Here is an 18,398-nt window from a genome sequence, read left to right on the forward strand (position 1 = left end):
GAGAGTGAAAATATCTTCACACACACAACTTAACAAACAAACAAACCAAACTTGCAACACTAAAGCAATACACTCAAAACGACGCCATACATCTTTACATTATATTCATCACTGCACCAGTCACACTGTAGGACATTAATTTATTCAAGCAACCCTAAAATCTCGCGGTGCTACCATTCAGACATCTTGCATTAAGTCTGGTCGTGGAGATTTTTTCATTTAACATACACTATATTTGTTCCGCACAGAAACAGGCCTTTGTTAGTCGATTGAATCCAGATTAGTTTTCCTCCGCGTTAACGGATGTGAGGCGGTTGGACCGAGCCTCGCGTGCCAATCCCGCGGAGTTTAGACGGTCTCTCACGGGGGCTCTCTATCCGTATTGTGCGTCATCTCCATCGCTGCCGTTTTGTTATTTTTCTGCATTGGGGAAACATGGCAACTCCCGCCGCGGTCAACCCGTCCGGTAAGTCAGTGTCCAGTCTGTAGCTGGAGACGAAACGGAATGTTAACTAATGTTATCTAGATTATAAAAAAGAAGCTGTAGTTTGCTTAGACTGTTGCTGTACAGGGCTGAAGCGACGATAGGCCGCCGAAGCCTGGTTTCAGCATCCATCCCCCTTCCCCCACTGAACCGCCGTTAACAATACTACTATTCTTCACAACCTTGCGGGCAATTTATGAGCCAGAATGTCACAACGACTTGGTTATTGTGAAATTCTAAGTATCTATGGGCCTTTGGTGTCGTATTTTTGCTCCTTTTTAGCTTGTGAAAGCTAGCTTAGTGTGTTCATTTCACCGACCCTTTGCTTTCCTCACTGTGATACAAAAGGTTATTTTGCATATCGTTGCCCTACAGCGTTGCCCTTCATATGTTATGTGTTACATCGGAGACATTTTAACATTTGTTGTAGCTTACTAAAAGGTTGGCAGGCTGACAGCGTGACTTATGTGTTGTTCTCTGTTCCTTGCCTGTTGATTGCTTATTGCATAGAAAGGGTTTAGATATCTTCGCCTGTAACGTTACAGCTTTCATGGACAGAGCGAAATGCTAAACGTTATTTAAAAATCTGCCAATGTAATAACGTTGTGGCTTTTCCTAGGTAGTAACGTTTCGTGACGTACCGGAGAGAACACAACAATTCAGGATTCCCTTAAATTCTGCAATCCGACATTTAGCCACTAAGACAAGTAACGCGTATTAAAAGAAAAACTAGCCTAAACTTTCAGAATCCATGCCCCTGTTGTTGACTCAGTCTTTTACATCAGTGGGCAGTAAGGAATTGTGTGAATCAGTAATAAAGTTTGTATTGAATTGAAATACGTGGTCCTTTGCCGATTTAATAGAAATTTGATGTTGATATGTAATAAGTCTTAGGTGAAGCTTACATGCCATGTACGTTTCCGGGTAAACAAAGAAATTGTAAATTGTTAAATGTTTAAATACAGTCTGGCGTAATGTTCTCCCAATGCTGAGTTAGTGAGGGTGATTTTGCTCATGTGAATTACTAGAACAGGTATGTACAGCGAAAAGCATGAAGCTTAGTTTAATTGAAATGTATGTACCTTAATGGAATCACACTTTATTTCTCTTACCTCCAGATCAGACAATACTGTTTCTAATAAGCTTGATAACTACGCAGTTTTCAAAGAATGGAGTTAATCTTTTTAATATGGTCTGTGTCAACTGCCATGGCAATAAATTAAATGAATTACATTTGAATTAAATATTTGTGCAAAATATACTGTAGCAATTGCTTGTCACAGTCTGTGAATATCCCTTAAAGTTATGATTTTTATTCAGTATAGTTGCAAAAAATGACCGTATAAATGTTTCCACATGGCAGCTTTTGTCTTGAGCCTCCCCAAGTAGGACTTCATGAGTATTTGGGTGAAAGAAAAGAAAACACCAAAAGGATCTGTCCAAATCGGGTAAGAGTGGCAAAATAATTATTCTTATGTAGAGGGCCGAGTCTCTGAGCATCTTAGACCTCCAAATGAAAACAGGCCAACCATACTCGACCTCGTGTTCTGTGTCACTTAATTGGCAATGTAAATGAATAGGGAATATAAATAAAGAATTGGCTGGTTATTAGCACCCTGGCTGCATACAGAGTGTTGAGATGAGGTGGTGTTAGAATGAACAATGAACAGTTGAGAAAATAACCCTGTCAGATATAAGAAGAGAAGATTAAACAAATTCCTTCATCTTTGTCTTGTTTTAAGAAAAGCCAGTCTGTCAGTCATTGCAGATGGGAGTCTCAAACTCTCAAGGCCAGGGACAAACCTATTGCTTTAATTATCATCCCCTGCATGTTATGCTTGTTGGAATGTAATGACCCACTCACGTGCAGTGAGAGCTACGTGCAGCTCCTCTATCCGGTGATGACACCCAGTTAGAATTAAGTCATGCCTAATGCTGACGCTGTTCCTGCTATAGGAGGACAAAGTTAGCCTGCTGATCTGTGATCAGCCCTACTGTTTCCCCTGGCATGGATGTATGGTCAGGTGTGTTGACCTCAGACCAGGTACTTGGGGATGTGGGAATGCTGTGTCACTGCAGGATTATCTCCAGCTGGCTGTCACCCAGATCCAATTGGTGTAAGAACATGTGAAACATGACAAGTTAAATGATCCAATGAGGGTGGTGTATTTCGAGAGGATAGATGCAATTTCAGGGCCATGAAGTTTACAGATCAAAGTGAAGTATGTATAGAAAACTGTCAAGCACTGAAAGCAGCGTTTTCCATTAATTACTTTATTATTCAAGTAATTTATCAAGCAAAAATGCCAAATATTCTCTGATCCCAGCTTGTCAATTGTAGGGATATGCTGCTTTTCTCTGTTTTCATATCACAGTAAACTGAATATCTTTGAGTTTTGGAGTGTTGGTTGGACAAAATTAAACATTTAAACATGTCAGTTTGGACTTGGATTTTCTGACATTTCACAGACTAAACAACTTCATATACTGGAGAAATAATCAACAGATTCATCAACAATGAAATGTTAAACTACAAAAAGGTTTTGTATGAAAAATGTGTTTACACTCAGCAAAGTTTGGAATAGGAAAAAACTGACACTGTCTGTAAATGTTTTTATGTTTCTGTACTGACATATGCCAGTATTTATGAATATCTGTGAAAAGCTAAAATCAGCTGATATATCTGTAGTGGTAATAGAAAATTCAGACATCAACATAAAATCACAGGAATACAACATTGTAAGAGGTTTAGATAAACATTTCAGTAATTAATAAATACAGTAGTGACATCCTATCAATTTTGCATCCAGTTCTATCAGTTTGTATTGTAGTTGGTTACGTTTTTTTAAGTCATAAAGAAACTGCTTTGAATATACGTCCGTGTGTGTTTATTCCTTTTGGAGTGTTAATTGTCCTTTTTGAATGGTGAATGGCCTGAGGCAGTTTGATAGACTTGGTGGTTGGGGAAAAGACATGGAGTGAAGGAAGAAAGGATGACAGGCAAGAGAGAGGCTAGAAACAGTCTTGTCTGATTGAAAAGGAGAAAGTATGTAACATTCCCCCTGGTCTCCCAACAGGCTCATTAATGTGTTTGACCTCAGGGCTTTTCAGCTTTTGGCTGTTTGAAGATGTACTGTATATCTGAGTTAAAACCAGGCTTCTGATTGACTGTGTGTCGTTAAGACACTGCCCCAAAGAAAACCTTCAACACTTGCCATGCTGTTAAAGGAATGCAGAGATCGTCAGCTTATCCAGTAATAGGCAGCTGAAGACTGTTGGCTCTGGTGCTTCATTGTGAGTGATAGAAGTCCTGATATCCAAACACACACCTTTGACCCATGACATTGCTCTGGTAGCTATGATCCACAATCAAACAGTGTGTCTGCACAGCCCGCATAGTGAAAGCAGCACGTTAACAAAGCAGTAGCAGCTTCAGGCCTCCGTCTGTCTGCACAGGATACGTTCAGGCACAGCACTGAGTGTAGGTCACACATGTTTTGGCAGTGACAGAACCCAACACACAAACACACAGTTATGTGTGTTTAAAAAAAAACAGAAGAAAATAGACTTAAAGCGTAAAAAAATATTTAGGGTCGCGTTTATAGTGTGAGTAAAACTCAAGTCGTTATGCAGCCTGTGTAGACAGTTGGATTTTTTTAAAATGTATCTCTCGCATCAACCTCGTGTCAGATGGACGACTGAAAGATGCGGCTGAAACGCCTCCTGTATAGACATGCCGTAACGATTATGTTTAATTTTATATGATGGGAGGGATCCCTAGATCAAATTTGACTAGATAGTTAAGTGTTTGTTTGGGCATTTTTAGATAGTGACATTAGAAAGGTCTCAAGAAATAAGGGCAAGAAGAGATGGGGGATGATATGCAACATTGCAAGCCAAACATAAACTGAGGATGCCACGACTACAATGTTGAAAATATTTAACATATTAGAGGAACAAAAAGAGATGATATTATTCAGAAATAGTGTTTTTGACATACATGACACATAACATGAGTTAACCAAACAGTAGTCTGACGTATCATTCTGTGGCTTGTTTGTATTTCTTTAAACCAGATGGAATGATTGAATCAATCTCATGTCTGTGTGATAAATATGGAGCTGGACAAGGAAAGCCTAGCTTAGCATAAAGACTGGAAGCAAAAGATAGCTCTGTCCAAAGTTCAAGACAAGCTCGCTATTTAACACGGGCATCTTGTTAATACCACTCCTGCCATGATGGATATGATGCAGTTTGGTTAAAAATGATTTGTGCCCACTTAAGCTGAAAGATCGATATGAGCCAGAGTCAGCCAGCAGGCCCAGCACGAGTCAACAATTTCCTGAAATGTCTGATCAGCCAAACACCTGTGTGAGCTTGGAAAGTCTTGTGAAAGTAGAAAGCTATGATGGAAGGGATGGAAAATGACACCTCCAATTCAGGCAATAACACAAAAATTATAGTTTTTTTTAGACTGTGAATTGCAGCAGGAGTAGCTGAACATGATTGTTGATGAACATGATGTGTTTCAACTAGTCTTCCATAGCCAGACTCATCTCCACACTTCAGAGAAACGTCTGGCTCAACCCATTATCATTGTGGGAGGAGAAGAATTCTGACTGAAATAGTCGGCCAATCGCAGAGTTAACCCAACACCCTTCATCCGGTGGGTCAGATGAGCCAAACAGTTAACACAGGGACATATGGATGATTTTGGCTTCAGTGTTCTCATAATTTAGCAGAAAAGGTGACCAATGGGGCTCTCTTCAAAAGGCGTTGTATTTCTTAATGGCTGTAACACTTTGAATGGCGAACTGCACCATGGGTTGTATATTAGTCGTGTAGTGTAGTGCCTATTTAGACTGTTAGGAGAAAGGCAGCAGTGTATGTGTGCTGTTCCCGCCATGCTGAATGGCTGCTCTGATTGTTAGATGAAGCGGAATCTTAATCCGATTATGCTAGTTTATAACCTTCTGTTACTTATACCTACTTCATGAATGAATGATGGAAGACTGGTCCTTAGAAGGCCATGCAGTGTGTGTGTGTGTGTGTGTGTGTGTGTGTGTGTGTGTGTGTGTGTGTGTGTGTGTGTGTGTGTGTGTGTGTGTGTGTGTGTGTGTTTCTCTTAAAGAAAAGATGTAGGGGGGAATGCATACTGTATCAAATATTAACTATATTACTTGGTGCACTGGAGCATACCGGAGGGTTTGATTGGCCTGTCCATTGCATCTGGCTGAATGAGTGAGTGAGTGAGTGAATAGAGCAGAGAAATGGAGGGGAAAACAGCAAGGCAAACATAATGGATTTGTGGATGAGCGAGGAGGAAAGTAATGCAGTGGCAGTGAGAGAGAAAGAGGTAAAAATGAGAGGAGGCTGAATTGGCACGCAGTATAATCCTCTCAGCTATAATGACACAAAGCACATTGGCTTCATATTGAATGGAACAGCAAGCACGTATTTTACCAGCTTCATTACTGAAACATCCATAGATAGAATTTGTTGTCCAGACTGCTAACTATAGCCTCAGGCTACACTGTGTAGGTCTGTGTCGATTGATTACTCTACAGATCCCAGTCCTCCTATGGAATACAGTGCTGACAACAGACTAATATAAAATTTCATATATATGGGCATGATAGGGCAGTGGTTAGCAAGTGTGCTTGAGCAAGACACTGAACCCTACGTTGCTCCATGTTTCTTATGTCAATGCTAAGTCATGTTTCAAGCACATCCTTGTTTGTTAGTGAACAGTTTTCTTCTTCTTTGCATTTGTTGGTACATTTCTATGTTTTTGTGACTTACTTCCACCAGCTGTGGAATAGCCTGAAACCATCAGCAGGAATATGACATGTATCGCCTCGCTGCATGCTTGCAAATGCAGAACATAAATACAAAACATTGACCTGTTCATTCAGCACTACTTTATAGCAAAACTAGGGGCCAAAAACTCTACAGGGGACCTTTAAGGTCTCAAGCTGTGCAAGACAATGTGAAAATGTAACTTATCATTTGTTAAAAACATGAGAACTGGAACCATAATATATCTGAATCTAATATTATATAATATTAATTGGCACTGGTGATGTAAAGCTTGCCTTTGTTTATCGTACAGCACCTGTCAATATGGCTTACTGCGTTCCATACCTAGCCAGTAGTATCAGTGTGTTGACAGAGAATTGTTGAGTGAAATGAGCCGATTTAAAATGTATTTTTTCATATATTTCAATATTTGTGAGATGAAGTGTGCTTCTGAAGAGCTGCTGAAAACAAAACAATGTAAAACTCTACAGAAAATTGGATTTATAATAATTCCTCAAATAGGAGACACAGCAAGTTTAATGGTAGTCCTATGTGACAGATACTTCTGCTAACCCTCTGCTGCTTCTGTTGTATCTTCCAGAGATGGGCAGTGAGTTGCCAGGGACAGTAGCGATGCCGGGAGCAGTTGGGGCCGGCCAGATGAGGATGGGAGGAGCCGTGCCAGGACGCGGGGGTAAGAGGAGATCAGGAGGGTGAGTATTTTCGATGCTGACCTGTTGTGGAAATCAACCACTACATATATATTTAAAACATTTTTACAGCAAGACCTGAAAATAAAACCAACAGTCCCCAGAAGCTGATACATTTTTGTTTGGGTTCCCTGCCACATTAGCTAGTAACATTTTAAACAGTAGCATTTAGATGCCTAGGTTATATACAGTCTTTCTCATAGTCTTATTACAGTGTTGGAGGGAACAATATATTCATTCATACCATTGTGATGTGTATGAAGCAGCTAGAGAGTTTCATACTTTTGGACTTGATCACAAAAGAAAAAACACAAAGCATTACTTTTTACACAGTGAAAGCATTGTGCTCACACTGTGTACTAGTATTTGTGCCGCGGCGCATGTCGGGTTCAGTAATATACTAGTCAAACAAAAGTTTATGAATAACTCAGAAAGACTGAATGTTAGTTGGCTGTTATGTTGGCTAACTAACTTATCGATATATCACTTTGTGTGTGTGTTCCGTTTGGTTTTTAGGCATCCAACTAGGGGTGTGATGGTACACAAAATTCACAGTTCGGTATGTATATCGGTTTTGGGGTCGCGGTTCAGTACGTTTTCAGTACAGCAGGGAAACCAAAAAAATGCAGAAAATAGCGTTAGTTATTACTTTGGCACGGTCCGAATTTGCAGTGAGAGGATGCCTGAACGCTGTGGGGATAAGGTTTGTGTTTCCACAGACAGACCCAACCTCAATTGAACAATGTCGGCATACTTTTTGACACGAATCGTTGACCATTTTCTCTGTAACTAACAGGGAAGCCGTAATGCTCCAACACAGTGGATCTGATAGACAGCAACTGGTGCGTTGCCAAAACGTTCCGGGTAAAGCTTACGTTCTAGAATTTCTGTGCGAGTAGTTGAGATAAATAAACTATTTTGACAGAGGGCCCGCTGGTCTGTGTGCATTATGAAATAACAGTTACGTGTCTTGATTGAAAAATTTATATTATTAGTATTAGTATTTGAATTTTATTTACCTGGGTGGGCCGCCCATGTAGAGCCTATGTATGGTAAACACTGTATACCATGTAGCTGCAGTGTCTCTGGTTTCAATCTGGGTGGTGATGTTTATATGTTATGCTCCTCTTTCTCACCTTGTCTTTCCTTTTGCTGTCTTGCATCAACAACCCACAACAGGTGAAATTCTGTATAAAGAAACTAAAAACCAGAAACCATGTTGTGATGGTATCACACCAGCTGCATCAACGGGTTGATCCGACTCCACCAATAATTGTTGTTGGATTCCTCTACTTATTTGTGGTCTATCGAGGCCCATAAATCATACCTTATTTTTCAAGATTCAGGAACTGCATCAAGTCTATCCATTTGTCTGTTGTTTTGGTGTTTCAATTTGGATGGAGAGCTTTTAGAAACTTATCTCAAAACTATTATGATTGGAACTCCATTTGACATGCAAATGGAATTTTCAGATTCTGCATTAGTGTAGCATTGGAGCAGCCATAAAGGAATGAGGTGAAAATACAGGGGGGCTGCTTTAGACTTGCTTTTTGTGTTTGTGTGTGCATAGGGAGCGCTGTACATGAGTTCAGTGTCTTGTTAATGTAATCCTCAGAGGCCAAAGCAATGCATTTAACCCAGCAGGCATTAGGCCAACATAAACATGAATAAATAATACAGACCTGGATCTAGGCAATATGGCAAATAAGCATGGCATAGGAAGGCAACAGGGACTCTTGTGTATGCCATTGTTGTTTTATTTATCATGGTGTGTGTAGATGAGCCAGGTTGTAGTTGAGTAAGAAGATCCCAAGGCAACAGACACACACCATTGCCCCCTCAGACAGTGTCACTCCCATGGTGCATGAAACTGTCAGGTAGATCATGAGTAGTGACAGGTTATTACATGCACTTAAGTAACCCAGCTATAGTTGCCATTTTCCAGTAAGCTGCTTTTTTAAATGTAATGTAAATGAGGAACCTGGTTTCTGTCATCTGAGTAGGGGATTAATGAAACCTGACACACACACACACACACACACACACACACACACACACGGATGGAAATAATGAATTACATTTACATCGCAAGTATTGTACTTTGCTACATTTAAATTTATAGAGTAAAAACATGAACTCAGTCACTGTACAGATGAGAGCGTCAACAACCACAGTGTTGCCTGCCTTGATGATGTTTTACTCTGCTGTTAATTCAATAAGAAGTGTCAGGTTATCTAAATTATGCAGCCTAATAATGCTCTGGTAACATTTCAGGGAATGAAAGCAGTAACATAGCAGGGACAAGCATTTAAAGGGTTACTCTGTGAGTAGAATGGTTTAGCCCATGATTGTATAATTTAGTTCACTCCGTGTGGGCTCTAGGCTGCTAGCATACATAACATAGCTGAGGTGGATGGGGCAACGAGAGATGAACTATGAGCTAGGCAGTCGAAAACTGGGCATTTCTCCACTTGTATGTGACACACTTTCACTAGATGTTTCCAACGATTGCTCATGTTTTCGCCCTTACATGCAAAAGATTTGTTGCACTTTTGGCAACTAGCATTGTCAGCATCGCCTCTGTAACCAGACTTTTGAACATTTCCGCCATTGTCGCCAAGGACAGGGTCTCTCTCATTGTGTGTGTGTGTGTGTGTGTGTGTGTGTGTGTGTGTGTGTGTGTGTGTGTGTGTGTGTGTGTGTGTGTGTGTGTGTGTGTGTGTGTGTGTGTGTGTGTGTGTGTGTGTGTGTCCCACCCCTCACACATATGACAGGTTCTGAGGGAGAGATAGACGAATGTCTTAATCTTATTTCAAATTAGAAACTGAGTTGTTGAGATAAAAAGGTGCAAGATAACGTTATGTAGCCTAAATAGATAGGAAATCTATTTTAATTTCCCCAATACCGAGAGCAGAACCGATAATGTCGGAGCATATCGATACTACTGTCTTTAATAATTCAGCCCCGGGGCCTGTTTAATACTGGGTTTTAGTACCCATGCTTCTCGTTATGCTATATTCTAGTATGACTATCAATATTGGTAGATGGGATGATATGGAGACTGAATAGTTCAGATAACCACACAAGGATTTTACATGCTTGGAAGTGATGGTCCACTTGACAGTGTTGATGTAGTTGATGCAGTCATTGTGGTGCAGTTGTTTTAGCTGGAGCAGTGGTAATATTACTCCTATTAAATGTGGCAGACTTGTTATTTTAAAAAGCTAAACAAAATGAGGATGACCTGTCAGTGAATTTCTCCTTAAACCTCTCAACAAGTGGCTCCATAATAGTAATTCAGCCTGATGGTTTCTCTGAACAACTCTGTTTCTATGTTAATAGTGCTTTGTCAATGTATGCAGAGGCACAAACAGGGTGTGCGTTACGCTGCTCCATGTCACGCTGCTCTGCCTTCCATTTCCATCCCCCTTTTTTGTTTCCATTAATGGTCAGGTTTGCAGTTAGGTTGTTGTACAGGACTACGTTTTATAACATTTTGCGGCCTACCATGCTGTTAAACAGCGACGCTCTTTGTATAGTGTTGACACATCTGTTAAAAATGTTCTGAGCAAATCAATTATCTCAATAACAATGCTGTAATTTCTCCCTTTTTTGGATACTGTCCAGTCTATTGCATGCTCGCTCCTGAATTGTTTTTCTCAGATGCATTGATGTTGGCTTTTTAACCCGTCATCATGACCATGGCTAACTCTTGTGACAGATGGTTGATTTCAAACCTGTCACAGTGATTTGATCCCAGTGGTAAGGCAACAGAATGGCTCATCACTCGTGCCTGTGGTGACATGTTGAGATGAAAGCATCAGCTCTGTGAAGAGTAGCCAACCACTGAGGCCGGATAAACACATTGACCTATTGGTTTATTTGTCAGCAGACACAAGTTTGTCACTTTGCAGCAGCAGAACCAAATGAAGAAGATCTCTGTTGCTCTAAACTGATTTCTGCTATCTTAAGTTATTGCTGTGGATTTGCATACGCTCTTTTTTTTTTTACCAGAAAACACTGTGAATTTAGTCATGAGAGCACTGTCAGCTCTCAGTCTAATAGAAGTAGTAACTGTGTTTCCTGTGATTGTCTCTCAGAATGGACTTTGATGATGAAGACGGAGAGGGACCGAGCAAATTTTCAAGGTGAGACCACTGAAAGCATTCCGATCCTGTCTGAAATGTTTTAGAAATAGTTCACAAAGATCACACAGTGTCTGTTTCAGGGTATCTGCCGGAATAATAAATTGAAGTTGTTGAAATGAACATATTACATTTTTTGGATCAAAATTTTGACTGCATTCTTTGAATTAAAAATGTATTAGTAGTACAGTATGCATGCACTTTAGCAAACTGGAACATGAGTTTTCCTTGGTTTTAAATTGGTCTTTCAGGTAGCATTTAAAAGGTCTTAAAAAGTCCAAATTTGTCTTCGTCAACCCTGCAGATACCCTATGTTTGTAACATTGACTACTTCTTTGACACCTCATGACTTACTTTTTGTTTCCCTCCATCAAAAATACAGTGCTGTATTATGCATTTCTTTTTTTTAAAGAGGGACTCAGGTCTTTCTCTGTCACTGCATCTCAACCGTCCTCTCACAATTTAATTTATCTCAACTTGTTTTCCTTTTCTTCCTTCTCATATTGTGTTGTGAGTAAGTCTGTAGGATGTACAGTAAGTGCTTTATATCTGAGCTGACAACACGGAAGTGGATTTGTTTCTGCTAAGTTGAGTGGCGACTATGGGAAGGAGGAGCTGCTCTCTGCTGAACACAGGAGGAACTGCACTCTTAAATAATGGACAGTAGCATATTCATACTGTGAAAGGGTTTGCCACTGTACATACACATTGTACATAAAATAGATATTACACTTCTGTGTCCCATAGCCAGGAGCACAGCTGCACTGAGACTAAATTGGAAAAAGGTAGAGTTGACCCAATTCAGTGTGTTTGGGGGAAGGGGTTGTTTAGGCTGTAACATCAGCAAAGTATGAAGACAGTTGAGAGGGAGAAGTTCAAACACACGACAAGACTCTTCCATACTCCGACAGTGTGAAAACTTCAGGTTATAAATCAACAGGATATCATAGATTACAGTTTCTCAGCAGATTTCATGCTACAAGTTCAGTTTAGTGATATTTGCCTTTGCTTAATCCTCACATTTTTAAAGTTAGGATTGACATGAATTGAATGACATTGAATGGACAGGTTAAAGGAAAATACGGCCTGGCTCTTTTATGGACCGGGACCTTTTATACTTTAGTTATGGTTACTGAAGTCTACGGATGCTGTGATTCTGCTAGACCTGGTTCTAGTATGAAAACAAATAATAGCTATAATAATTTTGATCTTTCAAAAAACAAAATACTTAATTGAGAAATTGAACCACTGCTGAATAGTTGTAGTGGTTAAATGTTGAAATTGCATTGAATGCATTGAAATATTTGACTTTGATAACCATGTATCTGAATTTATGTGGTATGAGTTCTCCTCTTAGAAAGTGTCAGTGGGTAATTTCAAATGGTGCAACTTCCAAAACACCATTTTAGGTTTGACAAAAAGAGCTGAACACAAGATCCACCTACCAGCTTTTTCAGCAGATATCAGAATCTCATGGCCTTCACCAGCAGATGGGATTTGCTCATTTGTCATGTACCAAACAAGTACTTTTTTAGGCTTCACAAATTCAGATAGAAGTATCCAATATTCAACAAACTATATAGTTTACTCAAATTCAATTAGCCAAATTCTGATCTGACTGATACAGACACCAAAAGACAAACAGATTCAAAATTGAATATCCGGACTACCAAGGACTTCTATCCTGTCAGGTTATTTCTGTCAGTTGTGTGCACCAAGTGTCTAATCTGCCTAAAATACAAGAGGAAGAAGTATCCTTGGTAGTCTGGATGTCTGGAAGTTTCATTTTTTTGTCTTGAATTTAAGCAGTCCAATTTTAGCAACTATAATTTTTTACTTTTACTACTTTTTTACTTTGTGCAACTTATATATAATAATAATTAAAATAAAATAGATTATATTCATATTTAAGTTATTAAACATAATTTGATAATCACTTGAATTTGCTCTCGAAATTGGTGAATGCTATTCTTAAATCTATTATTAAATTAAAGTTTTTGAAATTGAATCACATGTAAGGATCTATTTGCAATTTAAAAGAAAATACATTTAAATTCATAAATCCAGATCCATGAATCCAATTCAGTGTGGTATGTAGATTTCAACATTAACTTTTCAGTAATGGTTAAGCTTTACAATTTCAGTTGCTTATGAGATTCAACTGCTATTATTTGCTTCCATGGTCTAGTTGTTACAATGTGTACCGGAGAGTGGGGATGGGGGGTAGGACCCAAATGCAGACAGCACACAGCAACATGACTTCAGAGGTGGAACGAACTGCCACTGGAACAAGGAAATTGACTGGTAGGGAGTGGCTGATGAGGGAAGTGAGAACAGGTGAGCAGGTGAATGAGAAAGTATAGTTGAAAAGTCTGAGGGCATCTGGTGGGCGGCTTGAGGAGGGCAGGTCTGGGGAGTAGGAGAGTAGCAAACTGTGACACTAGTAGGGCAGCAACATGAGTGGTCAGACAACAGGCTGTTGTCCATTTCAATGTAAAAATGGCATAAACCAGAGAGTTTGTCTAAAACTTGAATGATTCTCCAGCCCCTCTGTGTTGCTGCCTTACTCACGTTTCCGTTGTAAAGCTCCAGAGTCACCTTGTCCTGAGATGTCAGCAGTTCAGTTTGGGAGTTAATATAACCAATATGAATGAAGGCCACAAATGTAACCCAGAATGTAAGATAAACATAGTTTTGTAACCTGTCCTTACTCAGAGTAGAACAGAATACTTTTATCACTGCGCCAATTACAACAGCCATTGGCAACCTGTTTTGTCCAGTGTTGCCTGTGTTGTTACCATCAAACTACCATCTACCTCATGCATTAATATGTGACAACCATTGCATGTGAGGAGAATGAATAGTTCTACATGATGCTTTTCATCTGTATATATATACATTGTGTTACATGCTGTGTCCTCTCTTCTCTGTAGGTATGATGATGATCAGATTCCTGGTGGGGATAAGGAGAGATACGCCAGGTAGGCCTAGCCAGCTGAGGCCGCAGAGGATTTTCCATTGACTCAGGGATCAACAGACTGTACACCCTGCACATTTAATGCCCGTTCTAACAAACAACTGGTGCCAAAAAATATCAGGATAGGGTTTGTATACCAATATATTCGGTATGATATTGGTATGCTTACTAGAAATCATTTATTAGCCTGTTAGTGTTGACCATCATTATGAAAGTTCTTATCAGATCACAATTAGTTTGTCAGTATGTTTTATATCAGGTGCCTGGCCACAGAAACCATTCCACGGTGGTAAGGGAGTAGTCAAGGCAGATGACCACCAACCTAGAGTCCAGTTCTGCCTCATAAAAGGAAGTTTTTCCTTGCTACTGTCGCCAATTGCTTGCTTATGGTGGGAACTGTTGGATCTCTGTATGTAGTATAAAGAGTACGGTCTAGACCTGCTCTATAAGTCAAGTGTTATGAGATGACTTGTTGTGATTTGGCGCTATATAAATAAAATTTAATTAAAACTGAGTTGAATTTACCTAACGTGTACATGTCAGGGGGGCTGGGTGATATAAATGATGATCAGTAAATTGTGTGACAATATATAACAACAAATTATATTACAGAAATTAAGCCCTTTTAACCAATTATATCTGTCTTTTAGGAACAGCCCACTTTCCAAAATCCAAAGGCACAGTGGGGTTGGTTTAGTCAGCTAAACTTACCAGATGATGATGTTTTGGTAAAAAACAGGACAATTCTGTGTTGGCACATAAAACAACAACCAAACCCAACAACCTTAAACATAAAGAGTTGTATTGGATAAACGAGGAAACAAAGACGTCAGTGGTGTGGCGTTACTTTGGCTACTTATAGACGTTTTTGGACACAAAGTCAAATTGCGGAGATAGACAGATTTTCTTTAAAATGTGTGTATTATAATAATAATAATAATAATAATTTATGTAAATAGATGTTCTGTTTACAGCTCAAACAATTCTTGGTCATTTTCAGGTCCTGAGTCTGCTACCAGAGAATTATAACCTCAAGGGAATCTTAAAGTTCAACAGAAATACTGACTTGATTTATATCATGATATATACTGATAATGACTAATATGAAAAAAAATATTATGGTATAACTTATTTGCCATATTGTCCAGCCATATGTGTAAGTCTGTGAAACCTGCAGCTAAACATGATACATCCTGCCTGATGGAGCTGCTAACACAACTAGAAGAATTTCATTTGGATTTGTCCCCCTGATAAGAATAAAATTTGAGCAGAAACAACATTTTGGGGCTTTTAATTTATTTATATATGACATGCCCAAAATATTAGACATTGGGACAGAAATGTATTTGCAGCTTCAGACCTCAGTGAAAAGTGTAAATTTGTATATTAGGTTCTGCAGGGGATTTTGTCTCAGATTGAGACAAATAGGTGCAATGTTTTCACAAATACAGATTCATTTAAAATCCCTTGTTGGCTGACCTACGTTGTTGCAACCACTTCAAATGAGCAGTTGACATGAAGTCGACAAGCAATTTTATTCAACTATCAGTTGTTCCAAAATGTTTTTCCTGACAATTGATTACAGATTTTAGACAATATACTGTCAATTGTTGTCAGATGTAATGGTAAAATCACAATTTAGACAAATAGGTCATGGGTTACAGTTTAGGGACATTGACAAAACCTGTGGTAAAGCATAGCTAAAAGATTGGAGTGGTTTTAGAGGGAAATCATGACTCATCATAGCTGTTGATCATTTGTTCAAGCAAGGCTGGCAAGTGGTTCCCAGTCTGTAACCTCCCCAAGCGTCTAACTGCTCTTTTCTGTTTTAGAGAGAACCACAGTGAGATTGAGCGACGCCGGCGCAACAAAATGACCCAGTACATCACTGAACTGTCAGACATGGTCCCTACCTGCAGCGCCCTTGCCCGAAAACCTGATAAACTGACCATCCTGCGTATGGCTGTCTCCCATATGAAATCCATGAGGGGCACTGGTAACACGTCTACTGATGGGGCCTATAAGCCCTCCTTTCTCACTGAACAGGTACTGTAATGTCCGAGCTCTATCACAGACATAGTATGTATAAAACTTATTCACTGTCCTTGCCATCTTCTTGTTTTATTTATTTTTTACCACTTTGAGTCAAAGTGATTTTGGCTCAGATCAACAGAACAATACTTAAATATCATAGTGAAAACAAGTTTCTACAAATTTATATCCACACAAAATAATTGTGGAAATGCTCAGTTTGGAAGGCCATGTGCAGGGCAAGATGAACATTTTCCATCAATACCCCCCAGTGTTTCCCCTACGGTGGAGTTACAGCAGCGTGTGCAAAAAACATTATAAAGAGTCGGTCTAGACCTGCTCTATTTTGTAAAGTGTCATGAGATGACTTTGTTGTGATTTGGGGCTATATAAATAAAATTGAATTGAATTGAATTGGAAAAAAAAAAAAAAGTTGCGCATGTGTGAATATTTTTTTTTTGCGCTTGCAAAGCCAAATGCTTTACTCAAAGGTGTGTGAAATTACCTGGATACGAAGCGTCCATAGCGCAAAATAATATAAGTTAGTTTCTAAAGGGATCAGAAGGAGCCCGCTCCTCTCTCCTTGTTAAAAAAACGAAACCGGCTCCTGCTAGGTGCATACAGGGGAAACACACAAGAAGACTTGTCTTGTTTCTTCCTTGACCTTGCCTTCAGTTATTGCAGTGGTGGTATGTTCTGAGGACACAGTTGCTTCACAACAATAGCACAATCATAAGAGGTCCATAAGCTCAAAGCAGGTCCATCATTTTCCAATGGGTAGCTTGGATTCAGTTTTGTGCATGTTGAAAGTGGAGTTGGCTTACTGTGGAGCAGTCACTGACCAAAGCTGCTCACTGCTTTTTACTGTGCATCCTGGAAATTTTCCAAGACTGGAACAATTTTCACATTGGGAAACCTGGAAAATGACTCCCTGGGCAGAATGCTACCTACTAATCTAGAGAGTGGTTTGAGACACACCCTGAGAAAATTCAGATCCTGTTGTCCTCATTTGTCATGATTATACATTGACAATGGAAGGCCATAGCCAGTGTGTAATTGTCAAATGATTCACAGCCTGTTTTGTCATTTAACAAGCCCTGTAGATGTCTTTTTTTAAGATACTCAGGTTTTGAGTTGAAGATAACAAAGGTACAGTGCTCCTTTAGCATTATCTGACTGTTACACTTGTACAATTATGGCTAATTAGTGAATGTAATACAGCAATCAGCATCAGCTGCTTATAAATTGGCTATTCCCTACATTTGAACTCCTTCCCTCCTGCCCCTGCAGATCCTTAAGACAATTCCAATGTTTAATCACGTCTTTGATCTTACGTGTGTGTGTGCGGTCGTGTATGAGCATGTATTACTTATGCTGTGACTCGCCTTCCTTTTGGGGACAAAACGCAAGTCCCCATAAAGTAAATCATTACATTTTAGGGTGAAGACTTGATTTAAGGTTTAGGGTTAGGGTTAAGCAAGTAGTGGGTATTGTTAGGGTTTGGGTAAGTCTTCAGGAAATGAATGTAAGACAATGTTATGTAACTGAAATGATGGAAACACAAATGTGTGTGTGGTTGTGTTTGTGTGTTTATGTTTGTATGCTCATGTGCCCTTGTGCTCCCTGTAGGAACTGAAGCATCTGATCCTGGAGGCAGCAGATGGCTTCCTGTTTGTGGTTGCTGCAGAGACGGGCCGGGTGATCTATGTGTCAGACTCGGTTACACCAGTGCTGAACCATCCCCAGTCAGAGTGGTTTGGCAGCACTCTGTATGAACAGGTCCACCCCGACGATGTGGACAAGCTAAGGGAACAGCTCAGCACTTCAGAAAACTCCATGACAGGTAGAGTAGAGTAGAAGTACTGTCATCAAGAATACTCTTTCAGCTGAACATTGGTTTATAAAGGGTCTCACAGGAGCAGCCTAGAGTCATTTTAACCACCTGTCATACACAACACACAGATGTCTGCCATTTAGACTACCACTGTGCTCACTTTTTTAACAAACTCTATCCTTTGTCACTCTGGTGTCATACACAGTCAGTTGCCTATATTATGCCTATGCCAGAACTCACAATATTAGGACCCTGGAACTAGTTCACCTAAATGGAATGCAGTTGTTTTTAATGTCATGAATTATATTCATGCTTTTCCAGAATATGCATGCCAGAATGTCTGCTGTGAGAAAGGTCTATTACTGTACAGACAGCAGCTTCTAAGTTAATGGACCATGTGTGTAAGTGAAATGTGTTA

The 18,398-nt window shown here is 39.6% G+C and overlaps 1 protein-coding gene across 1 annotated transcript in view; it reads left to right on the forward strand.

Moving 5' to 3' along the window:
* Positions 1 to 214: 214 nt before the first annotated feature.
* arnt2 (aryl-hydrocarbon receptor nuclear translocator 2) overlaps positions 215 to 18,398 on the forward strand; it is a 54,022-nt gene continuing 35,838 nt past the window's right edge. Inside the window, exons 1-5 of the mRNA XM_070909845.1 lie at positions 215 to 466; positions 6,885 to 6,996; positions 11,094 to 11,141; positions 15,948 to 16,161; positions 17,776 to 17,989. Coding sequence (XP_070765946.1) covers positions 436 to 466; positions 6,885 to 6,996; positions 11,094 to 11,141; positions 15,948 to 16,161; positions 17,776 to 17,989 — 619 coding nt within the window. The 5' untranslated portion in view covers positions 215 to 435. The remainder of the gene's footprint in view (positions 467 to 6,884; positions 6,997 to 11,093; positions 11,142 to 15,947; positions 16,162 to 17,775; positions 17,990 to 18,398) is intronic.

This window comes from Enoplosus armatus, chromosome 1 (assembly GCF_043641665.1).
Source record: "Enoplosus armatus isolate fEnoArm2 chromosome 1, fEnoArm2.hap1, whole genome shotgun sequence".
Classification (NCBI taxonomy): Eukaryota; Metazoa; Chordata; class Actinopteri; order Centrarchiformes; family Enoplosidae; genus Enoplosus; species Enoplosus armatus.